This window comes from Maylandia zebra, linkage group LG10, assembly GCF_041146795.1.
Source record: "Maylandia zebra isolate NMK-2024a linkage group LG10, Mzebra_GT3a, whole genome shotgun sequence".
Lineage (NCBI taxonomy): Eukaryota > Metazoa > Chordata > Actinopteri > Cichliformes > Cichlidae > Maylandia > Maylandia zebra.
The window spans coordinates 32,165,983-32,185,249 of NC_135176.1; the positions used below are offsets into that span (position 1 = coordinate 32,165,983).

Genomic DNA, 19,267 nt, shown 5'->3' on the forward strand with positions numbered 1-19,267 from the left:
TCAAAGGCAGAAAATCCAACATTTAATTTCATTTCATGTTTGAGCGAAGCTACAGTAACATAAAGGAAATGTTCATGAGGAGGTAGACTGAGACATCTTCAGCGTCAGCCCGACGCACTTTCAGCACTCAAAAGTTCGATCTGCAGAAATGTCCTTCAGCCCGCTGTGGGCTCCAGTTAAGGCTCCGCCCTCATCGGCGTCTTTGGTACGGCTTCTTGGCTCGCTGCTGTTTCTTGAAGTCGATAAGGCAGTCGGCGGCTTCTGAGATGGGTGTGAAGGACCTGATGGGAGAGTTACTGACCCTGAATGCTGACACTTCCTCCTCGTCATCATCATCATCCCGCAGATCGATGACATCACTGAAAGAATGAAGACAGAGAAGATTTCAGGCGTCTAAAACTTGAGCAAACAGGGTGTAGCAGGAAGATTTCAGGTGTCTTTACAGCTGGACTTCAAACCCAGAGCTGTTTTAAAGGCGCCTTACCCGGGCAGGACTTTGGATCCAGACGGGCCAGCATCTGCAGAAACACAGCGAGGCAGGAAAACGTGACTTTATGAACCCTGATTCAGCGGTGACATCACATCAGCAGGACAACAGCTTTCCCCGTTTCTAGAAACATCCCGACCCCGTGTCCCTGACTTTTAGAAACGGGAACGTTGATAACAGAAGAACAAAACCTGGAGCTTCATCTATAATCAGTCACATCAGAGTCTCAATAATCATCATAACAAAAGACTTTATACCAGAACTATCAAAGTCTCCACTCAGTAACTTCATCTCAGGGTTCAAATGTGTGAGAAAGTTCTTCACGGTGAACCTTCGGGAGGCCAGACTGTTTGATTTAGGACGCCTGTGAAACACGAGGGCTGTAACTGAGTCCTGCTGCTGAAACGTGACGAGCAGCTCATCACTGCTCAGTGAAGCGCGGCTCAGTTTGGTGAATAAGTTAAATAAAGAGATTATAATTTGACTCCATCCCAGTCTGAAGCCTGAGCGCTGAGCTTTGGACACGTTTATCGTGGACATCTGAGACTCATTCCTCGTGTTTTCCTCCCTTTAAGCTCGTTAGACTACACTGCAACAAGGCCAAGGCCGGCGCGGGCCTCGCCTCGGAAAAACAAATTCCAGTGAGAACGGAAACAAAAGACAAAGTCTGACAGCGAGACGCTCCGCTCTGCACGAAGGTCACGGCGAGTTGTCGCTGAAGATGTTTAACTGTGACTCAGACTTTTGGGTTTTCATTTAGCTCCTGTGATCTGCAGAGAGCAGTCGGGACTCTGGCATTTTTCTCCCATCAGGTCCACAGGCGGAGGCTTTTATTTTTGAGCATGCTCCTTCACATGTCACTTGTGTGACCTTTGACCTGCTGACAGTGCTGTCATAAAGAAAAACGAGGAAGCAAAAACAGATATGAGCGTCAGACGCCCTCTGGTGGTCAGCGTGAGGAACTGCAGCCGTCTCAAACAGACCTCTCTGCTGGAAGCTTTGAGCTCACAGGAACGTCTCATCAGTGTTTACTCTATTTTACTTTTTCTTTGTTTTTTATCATCATTGTTTTATTCTGTGTAAGTTAAAGAAAATCACCTAAATAAACTCATAATAATAACAATAATACATACAGCTAATGATCCGACAGTCTTTTCTTTGTCAGCTCGTTTCCACTGAATCAAACGCTCATGCGGAGCCTCGGGCTCTCTGACATCACATCAGCAGCATCACACGATAAATCGATAAATGAGAAGATTTCTTCATCACTGCTCAGAATAAAAAAAACCTTTACTTTACGTATTGAACAGTAAATTCAGCAACGTTCCTGCAGGCTGCTTTATCGGGGGCGTGGCTGTAAAAACATGGCTGCCTCAGACCGTCCAATGACTGTGCTACAAACATGGTGATTTCAAATTTGTTATTCAGCAACTATTAGCAGGTATCTGTGATACAACCATGCAGTCAATTATACATGCTAACAAAGCTAGCTAGCATTAGCCGATAGCTTAGCACTCCGCGCTCTCATCTGAACCTGGCAAATTCTGCCTTCAGGAAAACCCCCTAAAAAACAATGACATCAAATGACAAACCACCGTAATGGGGCTACATCCATCTTTTATATACAGCCTTTGCTTTTTTTTATCATTCAGATTTTTGTGTTTCAGAGGAAGAAAAACAAAGAGCAACAACGATGACGTACCCGAGTCTCTGCTCTCCGTCTGATCCAGAGCCAGCAGCAGATTTCCCCTCTGCAAGATCAGAAAACAACAACTTTTAAACATCTTTAAGTTTCTTTACTGAACTTTTACTCTTTTAACACCAACAGTCGGCACTTTGAATGAAACTCTTCAGCTTTTCAAGCAGCTTCTCTTCTTCGTCACCTGAGCTATGATGTCCCTGTCTGTTGTCTCCTGTTCCGTCTGCTCTGCTTTTAACCAAAAAAACAATAAAAACTAAGTTTAGGAATAACAAAACAAAAGCCTGCTGTAATTTAGGATCAACAGGTGTCTGATTTCAAAATAAAAGCTTGCTGCTGTTACACATTTTCCTTGATGTTTCTCCTGGAAAAATGCTACGAACATCCTGCTTCCTGTCAGACTGTCACCTGTGGATCTACACCGCCAAAGCCATCTGGCAAAGGGGGGTGTCAAACATAAGGCCCGGGGTCCAGAGCAGGGCTGCCAGAGGGTCCAATTGGTCCTGTATTTTCATGTTTTACATGTTTTAGTGCTGATAAAGACCTCACCGCTCACACTACAACACAGTAGTAGGGCTGGGCCATATTATACCGTTCACGGTAATATCGGTACAATGTTAGGCAACGATAAGAAAATGAAATATCACGATAGAATATGGGTAAAACGCGCATGCGCACATGGCCGAAAAAGCACGGTGGTAACGGAGAATGAGAAGGGAGAAGGTGGATCGTTGAGTGAAACGGATGATCCAGAATTGGTTTGTAAAGATGGTCCCACTTCAGTGGTGGTGTTTGTCTGTCACATACCCACCAAAGAACTTTTTTTTTTTTTTGTAGAACATGCAAGCGGCCGTTGTTATTGACTATGTGCACGTTAGCATATGCTACGTCCGGTGTGGAAACTCCTGTGGGGAGCTGTGTTTCCGGTGTCCTATTCGCGCCTGGTTTACGGTCCAAAACAAGTTAAGCAAATGAATGAATCAAGCGGCGATTTACATTTCTATAGATGTCTCGGGCATTTACCCAATATATCTGTAAATGATGTTCATCGACTTGTCGATATTTTTCCCCCGCGCCTCAGAGCAAAAGAGAAAAAGGATTCAAATGTTATATTTCTCAGCTGTCCCTCGTTTATCGCGGGTGTTATGTTCTACAAATAACCAGCGAGAGGTGAAATCAAGGAGCCGATTTTATTTTTGACGGTGCAAAACGTTTGGTGGACATCGTGGACATACAGCACTGCACTTCAGAGTCACACTGCTAGCATCGATGCAGCGATTCTGTACTGTACAGGAGAGGCGGAGGAGATCGTCAGCAGTGATCAGGACGCAGGACACAATGTGATGTAAAAAAAAAAAAAAGCGCAAACTTGCACTAAAAAAATCTGCGAAACAGCGAGGTGAAAGGTGAACCGCGTTATAGTGAGGGACGACTATAATTTTGAAGGTAAGTCACAACATACCCTTCGTAAATACTAATGTATAGAAACCGTTACCAGCAATCATTCATTTTTTGTGTGGCTTTTTTCACGGTTTGTTAACATGCTGTGTAGGTGTGTACTTGACGAGCTGATCTCGACATAACGGGAAACATCTGGTTTGACTATTCTTCACCTGTAGTTTGAATGCTGAACATTTGCCTGTTTAAATCATGAGACCAGTCTCTATACAGAGATGTGCTTCTGCATGTGGACGATGTGTCTTCTGCTGCAGTAATGCAGTTCTGCTTGTGTTGAGTGATGTAAACAACTGATCGATCTAAACGCTTTAAACATCAAAACTGATCATTAGATTTTTATGACACAACAGTGGTGAGTGTTCCCACCTTCTGCTCTTTGTAACTTAACGCCATCTTTCCGTTTTCCAGTTTTGGACATGATTTTGGAGGATATCTTCGCAGTAGCGATTGACCGCAAAGTAAAGCTACCAGAAATGTACAACCCCACATCCGGTCTCAAACCAGGAAGTTAGCGTTTTCTCGTGCACAGGGTCTATTGCCGTATTTGTCGGACTAAGGTGCTCGTAAATCTGGGAGTAATCTGGGTCCTAAACTCCGTCCCCTTCAGGTCCCAAAGTCAAACGATCACTGCAGCATCACTGAGCGTTAAAAACTGTCTAAATTCTTTCATCTTTAATAAAACGATCAGCATTGCTGCTTTACCAGGTGTAACTATGAAGTTTAACATCCAGGCATCCATGAAAACAGAGTTTATTACATTTAACGAGTTAGAAGTTAGCAGGAAGTTAACAGAAGTTAGCTCGCTAGTTTCGCTAGTTACCTAAGCATGATATTGCATGTTCTGACTGAGAGATTTCTGAAAAAATTCAAACGTACAGCTCTGCTATCACTTCCAACATAAATGAAGACAGGAAACTAAACAGCAGTGACGTTTGTAGGGTTACTGAAGTTGGGCTAGCTGGTATATAATGATGTGCTACGTGATCGCTAGCGACACAGCTATGTTAGCATAAACACAGTGAAGCTGGAGGATGAACGCTAACCTTTTTCCACTCAATAAAAGTTAACGTGAGGGTTCCTGATGGTTAGAGACAAATACAGTCGCATGGCAGGATGCTGTAAACGGACCAAAAGTCAGTCAGGAGAACAACTGAGATAATCCATCCACAATACGAGGTTAGTCATTAATATACTGCAACAACATGGGAATAGAGCCGCTGTGATAGAATACAGCATTAATGAATCAATGGTACAGAAGTGGAGGAAGCAAGAAGAATGAGTTTAATAAAGTTTGATTTATCTGACTGGTTTGTTGTCTTATAATCCCGTGCACCTTATGGTCTGAAAAATACATATTTGGCTTTTTATTTGGCACACTGCAGTTTAATGTTGCAAAGCACCTCTTTTTAACTTCAGTGGATATTATACATGGTTATGCTCAGGATATGTCAGCCCATTTCCACTGGAAATGCCTTTTGGTTAAACTTTCAGCAAGGAATTTGCATTTGCACTGTTAAATTTTTATATAGCTTTAATGTACATAAAAAACAGCTGCTTGTTTAAGTGAAAATAAATGGGTGTTTTTTGCGCTAGTAAAGTTGTGGGGCTGTATTTTGTCTCGCATCAATTATATCGTCATTTATAATGCAAATTTTCAAATGTACATCGTGATAAATATTTTTGGCCATATCGCCCTGCTCTGCACAGTGTTTGGTTTTCCATGACTTACTATAGAAATTTAAAAACAAGTGGGTCCAGAGTAAAAACACGAAACCAAACCAAGATGACGAGCTAAAGTTTCACTGAAACGAGCGGCTCAAATGTGCCTGCTCTTTCTTTGTAAACAGATTTGAGTTTACACAGTGAAAAAAAGGCTGATCGCGGTTTGTTGCAGACTAAACTGGTGGACTGTCTAAGCTACAAGCAGACAGGTGTGTGGTTTCAGAGCGTCGCCGGCTTACAGCTGCAGTCTTGGATCCGTGGCGCTGGATGCAGAGCTCGGTGTGTCGGCTGTAGTCCTTCAGAGGCACGGCTCTCTGACAGATGTAGCACTTCTCCTGGTTCCTGTTGGATTAATTTAGAAGAAAGCAGCGAGTCAGGAAACAAAGAGCTCTTGCAGCTAATGTAGACATCGCCGCAGACACACCTACCTGCCAACGTCAGCGCCCTCATTTGTGTCTTCGGCGTTCGCTCTGTGTGTTCTCTTCCTCTGAGTCTTCCGTGACACTAAAGAGGAGAACAAAGCTCCGACTGAAACCACAAATCAAACCACAAAATGCCACATCTGACTCTCACCGGTGACTCATGTTGTAATTCCCAGTTTGGCCTGAGGGTGGCAGCGTTTTGTCACTGTTAGGTTTAAAATTGGACACACTGATACAGAAAAGCATCCAACTAGCTTCAATGTGAAGGTTTGGAATAAAAAAATCTTGAGAGAACTGATTTTCTACCTGTGAATTACTCCGATAATCTAACGCCCACGCTCGCCACGCCCGAGTTTGACACAGCCTGAACTCCGATTTCATTCAAAACGTGAAGCACTGTGTTCTTTATATATTTGGCTGACGCAGAATGAATCATCATTTAAAACCATCACACAGGACGAGTGTGACTGCACAGTGCAGCTTCCAGCAGAGCCGCGATCGGCTCGGATATACGAGACGCAGCACAGAGGAAAGGTTTTGCTTCAGAACATGTCCGAAAGATTTCCACGATGACGACAAACCAAAACAAACGTCCCGATCATGGAAGCTCGGGTTTATGATCGCAGCTTGCTGAACAACAGTGGAACTTCACTATTATATAAAAGCTTCTTTATTCTATGATTTATTTCATTTCTATTACTCCTTCATTCCTTCTTTTTTCCTATTATGTAACTTATGTTACTGAGTTACTCTGTGGCTGCTGTAAGACAAAATAAACCATCCTCTGTCATCTACAGTGCATGTGTGACAGTTAAAGCATCTTTCCGATCTATGAACCTTCAGCAGTGTTTTATCATTTTGTTCTTTGACGTCTTTGTTGTTTTTCTTCTTCTGTGTTTTCTTTCATCGCAGATTTCTCTGAGCTGTTCTTGTTTCTCCTTTTTCGAGCCGCTCGCTGCGTTTGAACGATTAAAGTTCCTGATGAACTCTGCGGATTTTTAAAAAAAACAACTCACCTTGTATGTAGTCGACCTTGGGCCTCCTCTCCTCCACGACTGCTACCTCGCCGTCGCAGTACGCGGCGTGCATCTCGATCCTGCTCGCGGGGAAGGACGCTTGGCAGAGCGGGCAGTCGACGGCGGTCTCGGGGCTGCGGGGGACGACGGCCGGCTCCGGCGCTTGGTCCTTTATCTCCTCCACATCTGGATCCCCTCCGTCCTCCTGCACCTCCTCCCTGCTCGCAGGCTGACCGGCGCCGCCCTCGCTGCTCCTGACGGGGACGTCCGCCTCCATCTGTTCACCTGTTGGAGCTGAGGATAAATGACAGCTTCAGCTTCTTAAACACGCAGCATGGAGGGTGAAAATGAAGCTTTTCTGTCTGATTACCGTCGGCCTCCACCTCCTCCACCTGTGGCTCGCTCCTGGAGGGAGGATCAGCGTGAAGGATCATCTGAATCTCCGGAGTTTTAGCTGCAGGCTGCGGACAAACTTTTCACATTATTTCAGCACTTTAACACATTATTTACTGACTGCTGCCACACACAAACCCACCCAGCACCTCCACCTGCTGCTTGTACAGTTCAGGGTCTCGTGTCTCTGAGGAAGAGAACATGCAGAGGTGGTGCTGACCTGTGGACTTGAACCTAGAACATCCACAACGTGATGCATCAGTGCTAACCACTGCAGCACCGTGCTGCCCTGGAAACTCAGGACCAGTTCCTGTCAGAGTCGGCCAATCAGCTTTAACGCAGTTAGATCAGAACACATGAGCTCAGATATAAAGGATGAACACACACACACACACACACACACACACACACACACACACACACACACACACACACACACACACACGGCGACGTTCATCAATGAAATCGTCACTGTGACGGTGCTGCAGGTATCTTCTCTAACACCATCCATTTACTAGCAGACAAGCTCCACACTCTTATTTTGAAAGTCTAGTTGCTGCTAATCAGTTGAAAGCAGTCCTTCCTGTCAGACTCAAACTCCACCGTGATGGAGAGGAGCCGCTGACGGCGGTCCCAGTCTGCTCTGCAGGTCCTGCACGCGACGAACCGGAGGCTGAGCAGAGCGAGGACCGCCAGCTGCTCCCGGGTGGAGGAGGAGTCAGTTGGGACCTGCAGTTAACCTCCTGACTTCCTGTCTGCGAGTTTCTCCCGCACACCTGAGCAGACTCACCTGATCTTCTGCGTCACACACCAGCGTCACGTCCTGACTGCTGTCGCCGCTCAGCTGCGTCTCTGAGGTCACATGAAGAATAACGTTATTGGAAAACACAGATAATAAAAACACACAAACATATCACAGCATCATTGTTCACTCCTCTCACTGCATTCAGGTCCTTTACACTCACATCAGCCTCGGCGTCTCAACTTCCTGATTAGAGACAATCTGATGAGTTTCTTCTAGTCTGAAGAAAAACGTTGAACTCAGGCGTGAGGACAGCGGAGACAAAATCCTTACCTGGACAAACCTCACAGTCCTCAGCGTCCATCGGTTCTTCGTCTCCATCCTTCTTCCCGTCCTCCTCTTTGTTTTCCGTCTTCGTTTGCTCCTCTTCCTCCTCCTTCTCCTCCGTTGTCGGAGTATCAGCAGCTTCATCCTGAGTTTTGCTCCTCAGCCTGAGACCTCGTCTGAAAGCCAGTTTGAACAAATCGAACGTTCCTCGTCAGATCAGACGGAAATCTCCTTTAACCTCCAAACACGAAGCAGACGCCGCTTCACGGCCGAGAGCAGAGTTTTACCTGCGAGCGGCGTGACGCTGAGGCGATCCAGCGGGCAACTCGTGCAACGGCGATTCCTAAAAACATCACACGTGTTCAAACATCTGGAACAGAAGCAAACAAACGTAATCTTCTGAGACATTTTTGTACCTCCGTTTGCGGCAGGACGGCCTCGCCCCACTCCGCCTTCCTCAGCAGACGCCGCTGAGCCCGTTTCAGAGTCTTCTCGTAAACCTCCATCTGAGCCACGATCACCTGAGCGGCGACAGGAAGGACGAGTGAACACACGCTTATGATACTCGGGTCAACATTCTCCGTCACACACGCATCACGTTACTGATTTCACAGTGACTCAGATTTGATTTTGACATTTTTAAGAATAAAAACAAACAAATTTATTTTACACAATAAAATAAATTTGAAACAATCCCTGGACTTCATTAAAGCTGCTTTGCATGATTTACAGCTGAAAATAATCCTTCTTTATCCTAAACAGGGGCTTCTGCAGCCTCTCGGCTCATCCTCTGTCTCCGCCTTTTATGACTTTGTTCTGATTGGCTGTCCCTCGTAAACAGCAGGTGGCGGGGCTTCTCTGACTGACAATAGCCATACCCCCCCTCTGTGACATCATAAAGTTCCACAAGTAGAAAAAAAACTGTGTAAACATTTCAGGGATTATTTGTAGACACGCTGACTTCACATTTGAAACGTCGGCCATGTTGACTTCTGTCACATCTAAGACCAAAACTACATTTAATTACTGAAAGAGTCACTAATTATTTTTGCAGAATTTCATGCATGAAGTAAAAGAAAGCAGCGAAGCCTCGTCCTGATGTCAGAACCATGATGTGCTGTAAACGTGTAAACGAGTCCGTTATAAATTATCGTAATCTGTAGCGTGACCACCTGCGTGTACGTGTCTGGGTCGAGGCCTCGCGGGCAGAAGGGAACGCCCCAGTAGTAGTGAACCGTGGTGGAGTCGGCGGACTCTCCAGAGCCGACAGAGGAGAGCGTCCTGCTGCGATCAGGCCGCGGCTCCTCTGTGCCGGACTTGGAAGAAGTTTCAGGCGAAGTTTGTCTGTTGGAGCTGCTCTGAGGACGCAGGCTGCAAACAGACAGAGAGAAGACGGAAACTGGTTTGCATGATTCGTTCGGCAGCAGGACTTCACTGTCCTGTCTGTGTGTGCACAAACGTTACAGCTGGATTCAAGTAACGTGCACAAAACCCACAGACACGTGTTTACTGACTGTATTCAGGCCACGCCTTCTTTGTTTCTAAGGAAACACTTCCATCTATCTGTCCGTTCAAGCAAAGCTTCCCAGTCCCTCTCGGGGGACCTCAGGGTATTTCTAGGCCATGAAAGACTTATAACATCGCCCAGCTGGATCTGCCTGGATAACCTCGACAGGGAGGAGGCGCTGGGACGAGCATGAACCACCTCAGGTGACTGAGGGTGGGTGTAACGTAGGCTGTGAGACCGGTGAATGTTATTTCAGGGTTGAAAAAGAGAAACAGGTGAACATCCCGCTCCCCTCATCTTTTACTCACCAGAGTCTCGTGAGCCTGACAGCTGACACGTGAGGTTTCGTACCTGCAGTTTGATCCAGTCGCCCCTGAAGCAGCAGCCACGTGGTTCAGGGAGGCCGCCGGGCTCTCCGCCTGATGAACTGACGTCTCCTCTGGGAAGACGGGGCTGGGAGAGCCGGTCGGCTGCAGGAAAAACAAAAAAGCAAAAAACGACATTTTTAAGATGATGTGACAGAGATGAAGACATCGCCCCGTCTTCATCTGCAGTCTGTGTGGACAAGCTGAGCTGTGTTCTTGTAGTAAAATGATCAGCTGTGTACCGTGACGTCCTCGTCCCCGTCAGACCAGACTAGCGTCATATCGCTGGTCAGCTGACTCTCGGCCGGGTTCGGGGCTTTGGCCCGCCCGCTCAGCTCGTCTGCATCGAGGAAATCCAGAATAAAAACACCGTCAATAAAAACAGACACAGTCCACACAGTCCGAAAGCAGAGCGAGCGACCTTCCTACCTGACTCGGACGCTTTCAGCCCGTCCAATCGACTCTGACCGTCCTGCAATAAAGAGCAACGAAAATAGAGAAAAGAGTCTGAAAAGTCACATAAACATCAAATAACTGAGTGCCCAGTGTGGACCAGTGAGGCACACGATCGAGCGTCTCATCGTGACGCTTTCAGAGAATCCACGTAAATGTATCGAGCGTTCGGCTTTCTGGGGGAAAGCGCGCTCTGACCCTGCATGCAGCACTGCGACCTCTGAGCTCACCTTCCTGTTGGCTGGAGGACTCTCGCACCTCTGCTGCTGCAGTCCGAAAACGGGGCTCTCAGAGTGGGCGTGGCTCGGCTCGGCCTGTCCTCTATTGGGACTTTCTGGGAATGCTAACCGTTCTGATGGAGGAATGCCGGGGCTTCGTGGGAACACGGGGGACGTGGGTCTCACGGAGGGGGTTAAACTGTCCTGAGAAGAAAACGTGAATCCTGAGTTTTCACCGTCTTGGCTGCGCATGGCGTCTCGAGGTCTGCGGGCGCTCGGCGACCTCTCGTGCTGAGCATTCCTGCCAAACACGGGGCTTTTAGCGCACTCGGGGCTCGGCTCAATCTCGTCGCTGTTGTCGGGATCTGTGCCAGACAGGGCGGGGCTTTTGGGACATGAGGCGACGTCACTTTTAGGGAACGTCGGGCTCTCGGGACGACGGGACTTTTGGGTGGCGTTCGAACCATTCTGAGAGCACAGCACGAACCCGGAGCTCCTGCAGGTGTCCAGCAGGTCCTGGCTCAGCCGGCCGATGCGGACCTCCGCCCGGCAGCCCGTCAGTGGAAAGACGGGAGACTGATGCAGCTGTGAGTCCTGGATCTGCGTGGAGTCGGAGCTCTGGGAGGAAACAAAGAGATGAACCTTTAAACGACTTTTCTGACGCACGTTTTCCTGCAGATCGCAGACGATGACGAACCTGCGGCGAGTCGGGGAGAGCCGGCAGAGACTCGGAGCTGCAGGGAGACGCCTGAGAGTAGACCTGAGTCTGCGACAAGTCTGGCATCTCCGGCAGAGGACTCCCCGCTTTCCTCTTCCTCTTTAAATTCCCGTTGTCACCGTCTCCAGATCCTGCTGGAACAAAGAAACAGTGCCTTTCATATTTATTTCCTGGTGTGAAGTCTGACCTCAGATGGACGCCGGTGTTACCTTGAAGGCAGCCGTCCTCTGAGGCTCCTCGATCGATGGCGAGCGTTGTCTTCCCGTTCGAGTACGCTAGTTTGCGGCGGGAGCAGAGCCTGAGGGAAACGTCGGCGGGCTGAGATGGACTCTTGGGGGTCCGGCATGCCTGCGTCTGGCCGACCATCTGTGAGAGGAAAAGCAGGAACATCTTTCTCTGCATTCATTTGTCTGTTTGCTCTGATTTGTTTATTTACTAAGATTAGCATTGTAATCTGTGCTGTTCTGTAGCTTTTAGCTAACTTTAAAGAACATGAATGAAACTCTCAGAAGCGCATAAAAGTAAACCATGCTAATGTCAGGATTCACGCAGATCTGTAACATCGTCTTAGAGAAGAAGAGCGGGCGCTCTGCAGAGAGGCCCTGATTGGTGCAAACTGCCATCAGCTGCTGATCGACAGGTAAACAGGACAGAAATAAAACCCAGATGCGTGCACGCCTGCTCCAGCTCTGTACTCACGCTCTCCTTGATGGCCCTCATCATGGCCTCCTCCTCCTCTTGCTGCCGTCTGAGTGCCGTGGCGCTCGCTTCCTGTTCGCTCAGGCGCAGAGCCAAGTCCATCATCTCCTCCTCGGACATCTCTGCAAACACACACACAGAGCTTCATCACCAAAGTCCTGCTTACACCCTCAAAATGAAACAGGTTCAGCAGTTCTTGAACCTCCCGAAATGCCCTGATTCCACCTCCATGCTTCTGCACCTTTAGGTTTGGATTTGCTCTCCCTCTGCCGTTTCTCCCTCGCCATTGACGTGGCGAGCAGCGACGCCGAGAGCTCGTCCTGCAGAGACAAAAAAGGACAAACAGTTCTGATGTTGTTTTTCATGCGGCTGCCAGATTATCAGTCAGATTTTACTGATCCTGGTTCCACGAGAGCGACCTCATGTTCATTCAGGACGCTCGCGTTTCTTCACCTGCTCGTCTGCAGCTTCGTCCTCCTGCGAGTCCTCCTCCTTCTGGTTCTCAGAGGCCACGTCGATGAGCTTTTGCTTCCTCAGCGCCATCTTGCTCTATTCCTGAGTAACTGCAGCCAGCAGACACACAAAACTCTAAATAATAAACCAACCAGCCGTAAAATCATTGAGTTAAAGTTATTAGTAATCATCTTTAGATCCACTGCTTCCATAAACACGTAATAAAACATGTGGCTGCCGAGCTCCAAACAGGGTTTTATTAACACGTCGTTTCTGATCTCAAATATCACCACAGTCCGTAACATTAGGATCCACCCAACCATTGTCTTCTGCTCCAATCATCATTGGATTGGTGAAGTCGATAATTGGTCGGATCACTTCATCCTCCAGCACAGTCCGAACTCTCTGAGGAATCTTCAGAAATGATTCTCCAAGCGTCCTGAGGGACATTCAAAGCTCTTCTTTGGATGTTTCTGTTTTTTGTCCTGTTCTCCATCAGAATGATCTCACTCTGCTTCAGGGATGTTGAGGTCCGGGCTCTGTCGAGGCCAATCTGTGACTGATGGTGTTCCTCAGGCTTCTCCTGCACTGGCAGTGTGTTTGGCATCAGCCTCATGCTGAAAAACGAAGCTGCTGCCAGTCAGATGTTTCCAGACGGTACTGATGGCGTGTGGAAATCTGACCGCACTTTCATAGAGTTGATAATTCAGTTTCGATGAGATCAACACACTGATTGAAGGACAGCAGAGACCACGACACAGCCTCCACCATGTTTTGCTGTAGACACTCGCTGTTGTAGCTCCCTCCTGACCTCCTCCACACATTCGGACCATGATTTTGATTGGTTGCTCTACCAGACCTGTGTCCATTAATGTTAAATCCAGTTCAGGTGTGATGAGGCATACCTGTTTCCCTTCTTTAAGAATGGCTTCCTGAGAGCCATCCTTCCCCTGAGACCACTCCTGATGAGGCTTCAGTGAACTCTCAGGTCTTCTCTCTGAAGGACATGACTGTCACCTGCTGTTAACACCTCTCACTTCTTCTGTCCTCCACTCGTCTAGCTTCCTCCTCTTTGTTAAAAACACACAGCACACCATGCTGAGATATACCTAGTTTCAGCTAATAGATCTTTGGGAATCACCTTCCTGGTTCAAACATACTTTCCATACCCCAAACTTTGTTTTTTCCTTCCACATTTTTTGATTTTAAATGTAAAGAAAAGTCCCCAATGGAGTAAAATCCCAAATAATTATGAGTGGTGGCTCAAGACTTTTGCACAGCAGCTGAGAAAACAAGCATGAATGTGTGATACGAGTCTGAAGTTTGCTTTGATGGTCACGATTAAATAATTTAAGTTTGTGATTGCTCAGCGGGATTATTTAAAGGGTCAGTTCACCCCCAAAACACGAAGCTTTAATCCTTCGAACCGCTTGTTTCCGTCTTTAATAACAAACAGCAGAATGAATGACAGCCCTCAGGCCACGCCTACTACCTGCTTCACCTGATGATGGTGGGTCTCCTCCTCCTCTTCTCCTCCCTCCTCTCATCTGTCCTGCGGTGGGGCCTGAACAAACTGCCCTCTGCGTTAACACAAAGACAAACAAAGGCGCGTGAGCGGCCTGAAACATCGCACACTGGACGTAACGTTAGCTCACACGGCGCGAGGGCAGCGGTTGATATGGAAACAAGCTGACCACACGAGTCAGCGAAAAGAGGCCGTTAAAAGTTGGCGCTTTTCGGTTTTCCCGCAACTAAAGCGTGACGCTAGAGAGCGGGTCGGCCTGCCGCTCCTGCCCGGCACTCCGAGCGGCTGAGGCGGCGGTTGAAGGCCAGCGCTCCGCTCACAAACACTCACCCAGCACTTTTCCTTACTTTCGCGGCGCCATGTTTGTTTCTGTCCACCTCGTCATGTGACTGCGACGTCGGCGGGGCCGCCGCTGTCCACGATGCCTTCACGGACTGTCGGTGAACACAGATTCCTCACCTCGTGTTCCTGATGTCAGAATTCTAATTAGAGTTGATTTGTGACAATAAACGAATTAACAATAAATAAATAAATATAACATAAAAAGAAGAAAAATGTATATTAAAATTAAAATGAGTGTCTGTTTGTCTGTTCGCAAGATGAAATGCTTGATAAACTCTTGAACTTCCCCTTAAACCTGTAAAAATTAACTTTCATTTCTTGGTAACCAGCTTCAGTTACTGGGCGTGGTCCTTACAGTTTTTATGATCGCCACCATCCTTCATCTAATCATGGAGACGCGAAAAAACCGCAGAGACTATAGAGAATATTTTGTAAGGGGTGAACACTTAAAGCTGAAAGAGCTGAAATCGAAAGCTCGACATTCCTACCTGGATACGAAAAGGAAAAAATACCTGTTCAAAAATAAAAAATACATCCCTCCGTACCCCCGGCCGGAGTTTCACGTGTCTCATGTGAAACACGACACAGAGAGAGGGTCACTGTGCTGGATCTCGAAGGATGGAGGCTTCAAGGATCCACACGGAGGCGTCAAGGACCCTGAAGAGCCGTCCCTGGTGTGGTGGAGTCTGGCTGTTGGACCAGAGGAGATCCGGTCAGCTGAGAGGAGGCTCCTGAAGAAGACCTTCCCATACCGGACCAAGGAGCAGGCCCGGAGGCAGCAGAGGTTCCTGTGGAAGTTCGCCTCCTCTCCAGCCTTCAGTGAGAAGTCCAGGTATGGATCGTACCGCTTCACCTTCAGGGTGGAGGAGGTGCTGGAGGCCTACAGCGAGCAGGTACGGACTCCTTCAGTTTAAATTTGAAACACTTACTAACCTTTGATAATGCTGTTTTATTACAGCAGACACTGATGAGACGCCTGCTGACTCATTACAAACTGAATTTTATTTATTCACAAGTGTTCAGTTCATCCAGCACACAGCCCCTCAAAACTCTGCTGACCACGTTATTGCAGTTTAAAAAAATTTGATTTAGTTTAGACTTTTTTGTTTTTAAATCATTTCAGTTTCAGGAAGTCTCCAGTTCAGTTTGCTGGTCTCAGTTTAGTTTTTATAGTTTGAAAATGTTTCGTTTTCATTTAGTTTTATTAGTTTCGGTCTCAGTTTTAGTCTTTGTGACTCATTATTGTATTTATTGAAAAGACCAGAGAAGATGTAATTTATCTGCATAGATATTCAAATATGAGGAGAAGCCTCATAAAAACTTCCATCTGACCTGATCAGGCAGTTTGTGATTTTACCAGAATATTAAATCATGAAACAAAAACATTTCCTTTGTAAATTAATTTTACTTTAGTTTTTCATGTTCATTAAATTTCATTTCGTTCCGTTTCAGTTTGTTGTATATAAGGTCTAATTTTGGTGTAGTTTTATTACCGTGTAATAACCTCGGTGTAGAGGTGAGTAAACGTCTTCCTTACATTTTGCTTCCAACAGCCAGACTTGATTGTGATATCTGAAGAGTCCTACAGATTTCCTGAAGCCTTTTCAGAGCTTTTATTTAGACATTGGCTGCTTTTTCACTCATTCTCAGTCTGGTCCTTGTACCTGACCACAAAGCACCAAACACATGGGAGGAACCAGTGCTGCAAAGATAAGTCTGTCACCAGCCTTTCACGAAACAGTCTGACACCAACAAAGAGCTCTAAGTTGAGCACTTGTCACATCTCTGCGTGGTGTTCCCTCCACTGAAACCTGTTTATTTGTCTCCAGTTTTGCTTCGGTGCTCCACCCGTCTTGCGAGTGTTCAAGACCTCCCTGTACAAACAGGAAGTGGTGTATACTGTGCTGGTCCACAGACCGCACGATGACGGGCGCTTCTCCGAGTACCCCGAGCTTCCCGATGACGACCCGAACGCCGTCTGTGCTTACAGACGAGAAGAAAACATCTTCATCTGGAGACCAGAGGCCATGTGTGGGACACACTGGTAAGAAACACATAAAGATTTCCATGGAGTCCACCGAACCACACACTCACTGCCAGTTTATTAGATACACCTTCTCAAACATCTGAGCAGCAGCTCAGTGCATGTAGACATGTAGACGTGATCAAAACGACTGAAGCTGAGCATCAGGATGGGAGGGGGAAGGTCTGACCCAGAGTGTTTCAGGAGCTGCTCATCTGCTGGGAGTTTCCCAGACAGCCGTCCTCACACGACCACACTGTGCCATCTTCTGATTGGCTGCTTCCAGCAGAGTAACACGCCATGTCACACAGGCCAGATCATCTCAAACTGGTTTACTGAACACCAGTGTTTGTATATGATGTCATGCCACTCCAAGTTTAAACACATTTAAAAAACAGCTGCTAGATTCAGAATCAGCTGATTTGTCTGTAATTTGTAAAATAACTTTATTATCGTTAATGAAACTTACTAACACATAGACTCACGGTGAGAAGATGGTGGTGAAAGGAGGACCTAGTTCCTGAGCCACAGACAGTACACGGGTCCAGTTTTACTGTGATGTAGTTCAGAGTTAGTGAGAGACAAACACTGATGCTGAACAGAAACCAGGCCGTGACTTCAGGACACTCAGAGTGTCTTTACACTTCAGCGCTGACCTGAGCAGCGTCAGTGAGGCGCAGTGATGCAGTTTAACCTCTGTGGGCTGATTCAGATGCTGCTTCCTCTCAGGTATGAGCTGGACTACAGACCTGAGGACAACCTGATGGAAGCCTGGGAGCTGGATGATTGCCCACAGTATTATGTTTGGGATCACGTCGCCCTCGCCCTGCATGTGGAGAGCGGACAGGTACGTTCACTCAGATCTTCACGTCGAGCATTGCTACAAATCCAGCTGCACAGACGTGTTAATTATCCTCTGTTTCTTTTTCAGGTGCTGAAGTTCGACTCCGATCGACTGAGACAGAACCTCAAGTTCTGTGAGCGAGACGACGTGACCATCGCACCGAAATTCTACTTTGATGATTGTGAGGAAGCTCAGAGCGTTATCGAAAGTCTGTGGCCCGAGTCGTCACTGGAGAAGAACTTTGCAGGTAATAAATCAATAAAACTCTCAGTTACAAACCTTAAAGTTATATGACAGAAACTCAACTCCACATAGTTTTTATCACGTCAGGCAGCCTGTTTATTTCTGCTGGAACATTTTACCATTGGAGTCTATGGGGACTGAACCAGCCTCTAGTGGTCGCTAGAGGAACTGCAGTTTTCCCTCCTGGAGCGTTGGCTTCATCTTTCCTCCATCTCAGTTCCTCCTCTGCCTCTCTCCTTCTCACAGGTCTCTCTCTTTAGGGGAAGAAAACCCCACAGCAGTGTTAAAGAGGCCTCAAGACTCGGTGCTGTGAGACAACGATCGGGTTTAACTTCTGCAAACTTTTCCTTTTTCCTTTTTTAAAGAGACCAAACGTACACACTGCTGTGCAAAAAGCTTGAGGCACCTCGATAAGAAGCAAACTAGTGAGAGAGCTGCTTAAAGTCTTATTGATGCTGTCAACGATAAGCCGCGCTGCTGAAGCATCAGCGCCTCTGTGTGAGCGCACTGTCACTGTCAAATCATCAGCAACACTGGACGTTGTCACTCTGTCCTGTCTGCAGGAGACCAGTCTGCAAATTTAAGATTAGAAGACATTTCAGAAAGTAAAGCTATATACAGTATTATTATTATTACGACTGTTACTGTAGTTATTCTTATGGGTGCTGTGTGAAATTTAGGGTGACCACCTTTATTCTCAGGAATCCTTCTCCAGGCTTCCTGAATTCATTCAGAGCTCTTCTTTGTATGTTTCTGCCTTTTGTCATGTGATATGTGATTGTTGGGGTTTCTCAGTATCACTGTGGGGTTTTTCCTTGCAGTGTGAAACACCTCGAGGTTACTGTTGTTGTGATTTGGTGCTAAAGAAATACAACGATGATCTCACACTGCTTTGGAAATGCTGATGTTTCCTCTGAGGAGGCCGATCCATGACTGACGGTGTGTTTGGGATCGTTGTCGTGCTGAAAACTGAGACTCTGGCCAATCAGATGCTTTCCAGACTGCTGGTAACAAAGTGTCTGAAGATACAATTTAAACAGCTTCTTTGATTGGTCGTCTGTTACGTGTAAAAACGACACTGGTTCATGTGGGTGGGGTTTCTCCACTTCTATGCTCCATCACGGTGGAGGTTATACATGTAACAGTGGAGGGGCGGAGACAGAAAAACTGCTTCACATGCTTCGCTTTTGCATTTTATTAGTTGATTTCAGATATACGACTTCCTGTAATACCACAGATACATAATTATGTCCCTGTGGGGATGAACATGTATGATTATGTGTTTTTATGCAGTGTGTTCATGTGCCTGAATTTCATACACATTTCTACCTTTTTATACAATAAGACAATAAAGTTCTTTTGAATCTGAATTTGTGTATTTATTAAGAGAACAATCGTACAATTAATTATAAACACAAAGATTAGTTTATTTATATTTCTAGAATAATATTGAAAAGCTCTGAGACATATTAATCTAATTTGATTGACCCCACCTTGAAGTTGGACCTGTGGGCGGGGCTTGTCAGAGCCTCTTGTGGGTTTACCACACATAGTTAAGAGCACCACCCTTCTCTGGCTCCTGGAAGGTGCTCATAGTGGGGACCGGGCTGT

The 19,267-nt window shown here is 46.7% G+C and overlaps 2 protein-coding genes across 9 annotated transcripts; one reads left to right on the forward strand and one right to left on the reverse strand.

Moving 5' to 3' along the window:
• On the reverse strand, window positions 1-15,162 carry uimc1 (ubiquitin interaction motif containing 1). Of its 7 annotated transcripts, none has more exons than XR_001342382.3 (25): window positions 15,035-15,162; window positions 14,535-14,672; window positions 14,172-14,259; window positions 12,680-12,789; window positions 12,468-12,546; window positions 12,227-12,348; window positions 11,737-11,893; window positions 11,507-11,661; window positions 10,822-11,427; window positions 10,568-10,610; window positions 10,381-10,478; window positions 10,125-10,243; window positions 9,439-9,637; window positions 8,683-8,787; window positions 8,554-8,609; window positions 8,273-8,442; window positions 7,988-8,049; window positions 7,175-7,265; window positions 6,805-7,098; window positions 5,795-5,870; window positions 5,606-5,708; window positions 2,371-2,414; window positions 2,190-2,238; window positions 485-518; window positions 306-359 (listed from the first exon to the last, which is right to left on the reverse strand). XR_001342382.3 is itself a non-coding variant. In XM_012920705.3 (24 exons), exons 4-24 carry the CDS (start codon window positions 12,767-12,769, stop codon window positions 191-193), a joined length of 2,877 nt encoding a protein of 958 aa, XP_012776159.3. In that variant the 5' UTR covers window positions 12,770-12,789; window positions 14,181-14,259; window positions 14,552-14,672; window positions 15,035-15,162; the 3' UTR covers window positions 1-190. The 7 variants fall into 7 exon arrangements, 5 of the variants coding, with proteins under 5 accessions (XP_012776159.3, XP_004556907.3, XP_023011028.3 ...); XR_001342381.3 differs by having other exon boundaries at window positions 2,371-2,417; XM_012920705.3 differs by lacking the exon at window positions 2,371-2,414 and having other exon boundaries at window positions 1-359; window positions 14,181-14,259; window positions 14,552-14,672.
• Window positions 14,900-19,026, forward strand: LOC101465870 (uncharacterized). 2 transcript variants are annotated; one of them, XM_004556852.4, is made up of 5 exons: window positions 14,900-15,439; window positions 16,376-16,590; window positions 17,299-17,416; window positions 17,501-17,660; window positions 17,903-19,026. In XM_004556852.4, the coding sequence occupies exons 1-5, from the start codon at window positions 14,909-14,911 to the stop codon at window positions 17,914-17,916; spliced, it is 1,038 nt and encodes a 345-aa protein (XP_004556909.2). In that variant the 5' UTR covers window positions 14,900-14,908; the 3' UTR covers window positions 17,917-19,026. The 2 variants fall into 2 exon arrangements, with proteins under 2 accessions (XP_004556909.2, XP_076745557.1); XM_076889442.1 differs by having other exon boundaries at window positions 18,478-19,026.
• Window positions 19,027-19,267: the final 241 nt, after the last annotated feature.